Raw genomic sequence first — 9007 nt, 5'->3', positions numbered from 1 at the left:
TGAGGGAGGGATTCTAGGGATTTCTACACGCGAACGCAGATCAACAGTGAAACCCCAAAGCCACCAATAAACCGGAGAGCAGCACGTGTCTCAGTTCCACTGCGCCTCCGTCGCACGTGCCACGTCACCTTATGATGAGGATGATGAATGATGATAATGCCAGTGGCACTAGATCTCGTCATCCCTTAGAGATTGAAAACTCTCTCGCCTTTTTACCCTTGTTTTGTATATTTATACCTGCACTAGTCTCCGCGACAAAGAGAAACTGTACCAAGTCCCACACTCTCACACGCACCTTCTTGAAAAACAAAAGACTACCCTCCAAAATTAACACAGCAATTCCCAGGCAAAATTAAACCAATGGGAGAGGTCTTCATCTGTCTTCCCTTCCTTCTCCTCTTGTTCCTTCCTTTCTTCTTAACTCTTTCTTTTGTTCTTATATATTTTGATTTTGAATTCAGGAGGAGAAGAAACCGGAGGAAACCAGAATGGAGGAGAAAAAGCCGGAGGAGCCCAACAAGGCAGAGGAGGGGAAGAAAGCTGGCAAGGAGGAATCTAAACAGCAGGAGAAACCGGCCGACGACAACAAGGGCGACAAAAAACCGGATGACTCCAAAGATGCGGCCGACGGCAAGGACTCTAAAGAACAAACTCCGCCGCCGCCTCCTGATATTGTGCTTAATGTTTACATGCATTGCGAAGGTTGTGCTCGCAAGGTTCGTCGTTCGCTTAAAGGATTCCCAGGTGAGATGTTGTGATCGAGTTACTTGTTACGTACTGTTTTCTGATTGATTCATGTAATGAAATTGTGTTTGTGGGTGTTTTGGTTCAGGCGTGGAAGATGTTATCACAGACTGTAAGACTCACAAAGTGGTTGTGAAAGGAGAGAAGGCAGATCCGCTTAAGGTCTTGGACAGAGTACAGAGGAAGAGTCACAGGCAGGTCGAACTTCTTTCTCCGATCCCAAAACCGCCGGCAGAGGAGGAGAAAAACCCGAAGAGAAACAGCAGCCCAAGCCCGAGGAGAAGAAAGAAGAGGTTTTTACTTGTTATTAACTTTTCGGTCCCCTTTGTTCTCATGCCCCTGCATTTTCTTGCTTCTAACAGCGATATTCTTCTTCATGTCAAGCAGCCCCAGACAGTCACAGTCGTTCTGAAAGTTCACATGCATTGCGAAGCTTGCGCGCAAGAAATCAAGAGACGCATCCAGAGAATGAAGGGTATGTAAAAAGTCGCCATCTTTTTTCTTTTCTGCTCCTTTCTATTCACACTATTTCCCCTGTTTCATGCAAATCAAGCAACGGTCTTGTGGAATTTTTAGACTATTAATATATTGTAGATTGCAATCATGAGATTCCGGTGAAAGTGGTCCAGCTGAGGCCAACTTTGGGTCATTCAATCTAATTTAATAATGCATCGAATCTATATATAAATAAATACTCCATGATTGTGTTCAGGAGTGGAATCGGCGGAACCGGACCTGAAGAAGTCGGAGGTGAGCGTGAAGGGGGTGTTCGAAACAGCCAAGTTGGTTGAATACGTGCACAAACGCACAGGGAAACAGGCGGTGATAGTGAAGCAAGAGCCTGACGAGAAGAAGGAGAAAATGGAGGAGAAGAAAGGGGAAGAAGGAGAGAAAGCGAAGGAAGGAGAAGAGAAGAAAGGAGGAGAGGGCGAAGGGAAAGAAGGTGCAGAAACGGAAGAGACCAAGGTGGTGGAGTTGAGGAAGAACGAATACTACTATTATCCTCCCAGGTATACCATGGAGATGTACGCCTACCCGCCTCAGATCTTCAGCGATGAGAATCCAAATGCTTGCTCTGTTATGTAAAAACTGATAAATGAGAGGGGTAATATGGGGATCAGGGAAAAGTGGGGGTGATTTCCTCCCCACTGCCCTATCTGTCCTGCACCCACTGCATGTGGCCCCTGTACTTTTTCCCCTGTTAGAAGTATAAGTATAATCTACAGATCAGCCGCTGTAGAGTTTTTGTATTGCTTGTACTTCCCGTTGAACTGTTTCATAAATGAAAATATGAATAACTACACTCCTACACCTTCCTTATTTCATTTAAACTACATGGGGGTCTGTTCCATGCCTTTTGTGGAAGAAGGATGACATACGGGTTAGGTAATCTGAAACTGAATCCAGTGTGTTTGGTTTAGTAGGTTTCAGAGATAAGGGTCTGGAACGAAAGCACGATATCAGAGATTGGCGGCGTTGGGACTAGGGAGCAAATTTGAAACGCATCCGAATTATAAATATATACGTACGTACAATTTACTAGCGAATCGTGTCTGTAAGAGTGTGGGGAATAGAATGCCAGAAGGGCACGACCATCTAAGTGATTATTGTATGATTATTTCTCGGGCAAGGATTCGAATTGCCTACGCCTGTGCATCCGTCTTCCTCTGTTTGTCTCTCTCTTGCACTGTAGAATCGTACGTACAATGGCTTTTCACTCATGATTTTCACCTTAAATTCTCGGAAGTGTCCACTTTTTTATGGAAGTTGTAACAGAGAGTTACTAGATCAAACAGGGTGGTTCTCTATCTCCCACGTAGGAAATCACTCGGCAATGAGCAGCTGAAAAGCAAGGAGATAAGAGCCGAATTGACTGTGATTTTGGGAAATCTAAACTCAAAAGCATCTCTAGTCATCTTCATTTGTTTCCATTAGCAAATCTCACCCACTACTAATAGGCCCCATTTTCACTTACCGTAGTTAGTATCACATTTACTGTTCATACAACATAATTCCAATTGTAATTGGCAAGTCAGTATATGTCAGTCTTCTGGGTCCTGCATTACATGCCTTTTGTTTTAGCCTCTCGTGTTATGGGAAATTAAATCTCTACCTGTCTGTTTAATCTATCCTAGTTTTGACAACTTGGGCAACACTGCTTTCTGAGTTCTGACTTTTCAGTTTTCATCACACTAAGAGCATCTAAGGAGAAAAATCTCAGCTTGAGTTTCGTCAGTTTTAATGACTTTTTAAAACCAGGAAAAGACTCAAAAAAGAAAAGAGCTGGAGGTTTCTGACAAAGTTGCTGGGAGTTAAAGTGATGGGGGTGGGGCTGGCTGGTGAGGGAGAGGGAGTAAGACCAAATAATAGTACAGAGAAGGGAGTGATGTATAATGGGTGTGGGATATCAGCACATGGAATGCTTTGTTGTTGTTCGCGTGTGTCTTCGAAAGTGGCTTTTGGAGAGTTGTGCCAATGGCCACCACTTAAACACATTACCAGTCAATCATGCAGCCGTGTAGTACTATATATACACATACATTATTATGCTAATGTCTCCCTTTTATTATTATTAATAATCGCTTAAAATTCTTTCATTAGTTTCAGTTTGGTCAGGGGACTAAAGATTCCAGCCTCACATGGTTGTTCCAGATTAGCGAGCTCTGTTTTTTGTTTTCATTTGCTTCCTGCCACCAGTGTTGGTTAATAAAGTCTCAACGCCCATGGAGTTGTTAATTTATTTTAAAAGTTTTGAGAAGGGGCATTCAAAAGATGAGAGCTTTTTTACTATACAAAGAGGGAATATGCTTTTTGTCACTGTTGATGAAAACCCTTGATTATAGTAGTGTGTTTGATTTTTAATGAGATTTGGTTTTGTGGTCAAATGCGCAGCATTTTAGAAGGAAGTCGCGAATACGTAATAAATGAGGAGAATTTGGAGATATGGTGGATGGTGAAGTAATTAATGTGGAGGGAGAGTTCAAAGTTCAAAACGGCTCTGGCACAGTATGCAAAACTACAAAATCCATGCCCCGCCTGCATTATTCATCATCATCCTCCCCCACTTCGGATACGTCCTTTTCAGTTTTCATTGCTCTCTCTCTCTCTCTCTCCATCTCCCCTTTTCAATTCTGGGGAAAATATTCATAAAACTGAAACGTCCTTTCATGAAATGCCCAATTGATGCCAAGAAATACAATTGGGAGGATGAGGAAGACGGATAAATATAAACTCCAAGGTAAGGTGCTGGCAGGCTCTCCTTTACACCCACAGACCTTTGAATCCTCTCTACCTAAATTTTGACGTTTCCATTCTTACTTAATTTGTATATGTAAGCCAAAAAAACTGTCCAAAACCTAACTAGAAAAGAATCAAATAAAAACATCTAACCTACTCGAATTCTAATTTTCATGAAAAGTGTGGTTTGGGAATTTTCGGGAAAAAATTGAACTGTTTAAACATTAGATGAAAAGGGTGCCTTGTCCACGCCTTCGACGCATCTTTTTAAAAATTCGCACTAGGTTCAATTTCCAATGGCAACGCCGTCCCTTATTCTCGTTAAACCTCTCCTAATTGACTGACTACTTTTTTTTTGTTAATTTAAATCATGTGAAAAAAAATCAAATATCTGGAAAGTTTTTGATATGTTCTCTCTTTTTCTTTTTTGAAAAATAAAGTTCATCCTTTTACCAAGATCAAAGGGAAAAATTTAGGCAACTTTTATTTATATTTATTTTCCAATAAAACCAATTTTTTTATAATTCAACCTGACGTTTCCCGTCTAATATTTAAGAATATTACTCCCTCCGTTCCTTATTATAAGAGACAAATAACCGAATTACGTTGATCAAAAAAACAGTTAAAATTAGTTAAGAACAATTAATATATAAAAAGTATAATTTTTTTCCAACAATACCCTCATTAATAAGGAGAGAGAACAATGGTAATTTATTAAAAGAAGGAGAAATGGGAAGGAGAGAGAGTGTGAGTTGGAGACAATAAATATGGGTAAAATAGGAAATCAACACAAAAAAGAAGAGATAACTTTTAAGTGTCTCTTATATATAGGAATATGCCATATGCACCAAACGTCTCTTATAATGGAACGGAGGGAGTACTAAACAGAGAAATAATGATGGCGATGTGGGGACCCCATCATAGGGGGGGCCCAGCGACGAAGACAAGCTGGCAGAGGCAAAGGGCACGAGTGACGTCCGAAGTCTAGAATATTCCATTCGCCCCCCTCGTGGCTCCTTCCATTTCATCACATTTTACGTAATAAATCCAGAAAAATGAAAAAACTGTTATTGTCAGGCATATGAGTAAAAGGAGAAGACGTGTCTGGCCAAAAATTTTAAAAAATAAGAAGATGTGAATAAAATAAGTAAAAGGATTCTCTTATTCCCGGAAAAAACTTCGATATTTTAACAAAATAAAAGTCAGATATTGGATATATACCATATTTTTTTGCCAACGGAATATATCCCATATATACTCCTATTTATAATGGTGATAAAAATATTTTAATTTTTTAACTGTACAGACAAATATCGAGCCCAATACAGGCTGAGATGGACCCAAATTTCACAAAAAGTTCTGCTTGCATTGACGCAACGAGCTTGGTTGATAGTAATGAAGAACTGTGTTATCACCTGTGCGTGTTACAGGTTTAAAGGAAATCGAAGAACACGTTTGTAATTTACTTTTAATATCCTGGTTTTATTTATAAAGTTGAGAGAGAATTTTTTTTATATACATATAAGTTACATCATTAAATTTTTAACATTGTATTTTATTCTTAATTTATTATTAGATAGATTGTTTAAAGCTCGAAAGATTCCCCCCCACTGAATATGCTAAATTTTACTTATAAATACCATGCGAACGCATGAAAGAAATGCGCCGTGCAGTAAGATTACTTTAAACCGGGCGTAAAGTTTGAGATGAGGCTCAGGTTATGATTTTAATTTTTAAGTCTAACAAAGTGGGGGGAGTGGGGCTGTGGGAATCACGTGGTGCCCCCAGAATCATCCAACGGCCGCATAATGATTCATATCCAAGCATTCCGATTAATCGCCTCCTATTTATTAATTATAATACTTTTTAGATCCAAAAGCACTGGTAATTATTGAAAGTGCCTTAACAACGTGAAAGTGTTTCATTACCACTAATATGGAGTGTTTAGGTTAAAATCGAACAGTCTAAATCCCATCACAGTGAAACGCCTACGCGGATGGTATGGGGGAAAAAAAAAAGGCATGCGAAAAACCACAGTGAAACAATTAAGGAACCCGGTCTCTTTGTTCGTTCTTCTGAACCTAGAAAGTAATACGCCCCTTCTGTGACAGTTAAATAAACAGGTAACGAGGGCCGCTATTTGGCATGTGTGATTCACATGGCTCCTGTGGATATTGCGTTAAATGCACCACAGAAACCAAGGTACAACCTTGCTATTGTACCACCTAGAAAAAATTCAACTTTGAAACAAAGAAGAGCAAGGGTGAATCAATAATTAGGAGAGAATAATTATGTGTGGTCAGATCAAAATGATGAGAACATTGCGATTCTTAATCATTTCGGGCTCACATGTCTAATCACAGTTTGGCTACCACTGCCTGCTCAGTTGAAAAAGACGCCTCATCAATAAGAAATTCCTTCCTTTTCCTCACATGTCTCTTCGTTTCGTCCATTCCTTTATTTATAATTTCAATCCGCCTTCGTAGGTGTATTAAATATTTTGAACGAATGTGAAAAAAAAAAAAAAAGTGATCGGGCAGAGACCATCGGGATTAAAACAAGTGATTGGGCCGTTTAGGATCCAAGAGGGTTCGATGTGCCGTAGAAAAGGTGAGGTTCTTCTCACCGGAAATATGCAGATCATGACTTGCTTGGTAACAGGGTGCTTTTAATGGATGATCATGTTCCTCGTCCATTTCACCTTACAACAATTGTCCCTTTCTGATTTCTCTTTGGAATTCTCACAGAATTGGCAGATTCAATTTGGTTGGTTCGAGTAAGAAGTAACATGCCATCCCTGGTGGTTGAGAACATCAGTAATTTTAGTTGATCAACCTCAACCTCCCTCCATTTCTTTTCTTCGACCTCCAGCTAGCTAGCTTGTGGATATGGATCCTCCATTTATATTATATCCAATTAAGACTGCTAAAGAGAGGCAAGCCCACTTCTTCATTGACAGTTTTTCATATCAACATGATAATATTTACAAATAACATCATCAAAACTATCAGTTTATTGCTAAATAACACTCATCAGGCATCGGCTCTTTTCAACGGTACAAGGATTATAAGGTTTCAACACAAAATTAAAACAGAGAAGAAGGAAGGGACAATGAAACAAGGAAGCACAGTAGAAATGACAGGAGATTAAAAGGTTTATTTCGGGCATGGAATTAATCACTCTGTGTCAGGGCTTCAAATTCCATTCTGTTCTTGCTCGGACAACCTCTTTTTTATCACCTTGAAGACGAAGCATGTGGGTGTACTGAAGGTCTGGTTTTCTGTTAATGGAGTTATTATTGGAGTCACCAATCACTCTTGCCGTTGGACTCGTCAACGACTCCAACAGATTCGATTGCCTGCACTCTCTTCTATATTCCAAAGTCATGCTCGTCATGTTACAATCTTCCAAAACTTTGATCGGCACACTCTGCAACACATACATGTGACGATTCATTAGTTTACTAACACTTTTTCTGTTCTTCGGGAAAATCAATATCTTATAATTCAATCACTACCTCTAAGATCCATCCGATGTATTTCACATTGTTCACATGTTGGTTAGCATCCATGTCGTTCCACCTTGGCTAATTACATTGAGGCAACAATTTGAATTTGAATAACAACATCGTCTAATTCATAACCAAGTAATCTAACTTACAGCTAATCCGGATCGAATTCTCTCAGCAGTATCATCGGTGAGCTTGTCGATCTTTTCAGAGTCAGTTTGTTCTGTGGAAATGGAACTTCTGTTGAGGTAGAAGGGGACAACCTCTTGTCTCACTTCTTCAGGTATCTTACACAATTTTCTTGTTTCTCTGTTCATGATCACCCACGTACTACACCAGCAAGGAATTTTTCTTTGACTATTAGTCATATATATGTATATATATTACATCAACATGAGTACCATCCATTTGTAATTTCTGGTTCTTGTCCATGAAATAATGAAATATATCGGACCTTGTTGCTTTGGTTATGATCTCTTTGGTGTGGTGATCTCTGATGACCCAATCTCTGCGCATTCCATTCTTGCCGGCTGCATCAACCCATGTATCAACCTCAATCACATCTCCCCTGTCGCAGGCATTAATCACTTTTCAAAACACAGTTCATTGTGAAGTCACTTAAATAAAGTTATAATTACCAGCTGCTATATCTCTGTACTTGAAGTTGGATACGGGTAACAACCCATATGAGTTTCCGGATGCTCATCTCCCTGGTCGTTCCGAATCCGTTTCCTCCAATCCCAGAGCTCGTAACATGATTTAGAGCTGTCTCCTATAAATCATTTCGACACTAGCTCATAAATACTCATGATATATCCAATTTTGTGTCGTGTTGAGGTGGTATTAAACAGAAGGTTCGGGTATAAATATGAGTAGGTGACAGTTACGTTGTTGAGGCTAACCTGAAGGAAATTCATGAGAGTCTCCATGGTGGCAGTCTTGTCTGGTCCAATTTCATACGACCTGATCACGAAAATCTGCCTGTATACGAACTTGCTCTCCACAAATCTTCCATGCAAGCTGGTAACAAGTGCTGCGTCTGCCGCGTTTTCGTTTCCCAACTTTCCTACTTGAACAGCCTCCTCTGCGACATGTTTTCCGTTCACCTCTTTGCCGTTGACGGTGCCTGATATCCCAACATCAATCTGAGCACTCGCGCTTACCAATGACAATCTTCGTTGGTCACTTAATGAGGGTGTTTTTCCAGAAGAACAAGAAGCCACATGCAAGATATCACCGTTTTGCTTCTCTAATTTCCTGCCGATCAGTTTTCCAGGAAAATTTAACCTTATGCTGGCCGTGCCTGCCATGAACGTATGATTGCTTGCTAATTAGTAAGTAATGAGCAAGCCAGCCACAAGGGAATTGAGAAAACGAGAAGATCAACGACTCAACTAAGTGGGGGAAATGAAAGTGATGTCCATATAAAACGTAGCTCATGCGGGTATCTTGTCAAGTGGGGCAAATGATTTACTTTCGAAGACTAACAAGGTATAGGTGTAACTACTCGTTGAGATA

At 40.0% G+C, this 9007-nt stretch overlaps 1 protein-coding gene and 1 pseudogene across 1 annotated transcript; one reads left to right on the top strand and one right to left on the bottom strand.

Annotated features, from left to right (window-relative positions):
• Nucleotides 1–260: 260 nt before the first annotated feature.
• On the top strand, nt 261–1964 carry LOC114747505 (heavy metal-associated isoprenylated plant protein 7-like; annotated as a pseudogene).
• A 4965-nt stretch (nt 1965–6929) lies between these two features.
• Nucleotides 6930–8864, bottom strand: LOC114747506 (palmitoyl-acyl carrier protein thioesterase, chloroplastic-like). Its single transcript, XM_028935845.1, has 6 exons — nt 8392–8864; nt 8128–8261; nt 7944–8057; nt 7642–7819; nt 7499–7567; nt 6930–7410 (listed from the first exon to the last, which is right to left on the bottom strand). The coding sequence occupies exons 1-6, from the start codon at nt 8797–8799 to the stop codon at nt 7168–7170; spliced, it is 1146 nt and encodes a 381-aa protein (XP_028791678.1). The 5' UTR covers nt 8800–8864; the 3' UTR covers nt 6930–7167.
• Nucleotides 8865–9007: the final 143 nt, after the last annotated feature.

The sequence above is a fragment of the Neltuma alba genome, unplaced genomic scaffold, assembly GCF_004799145.2.
Source record: "Neltuma alba isolate B1F8T4 unplaced genomic scaffold, ASM479914v2 tig00005344_pilon, whole genome shotgun sequence".
Lineage (NCBI taxonomy): Eukaryota > Viridiplantae > Streptophyta > Magnoliopsida > Fabales > Fabaceae > Neltuma > Neltuma alba.
Note: the sequence above shows the minus strand (reverse complement) of the source record. Positions and strands in the feature narration are given on the sequence as shown.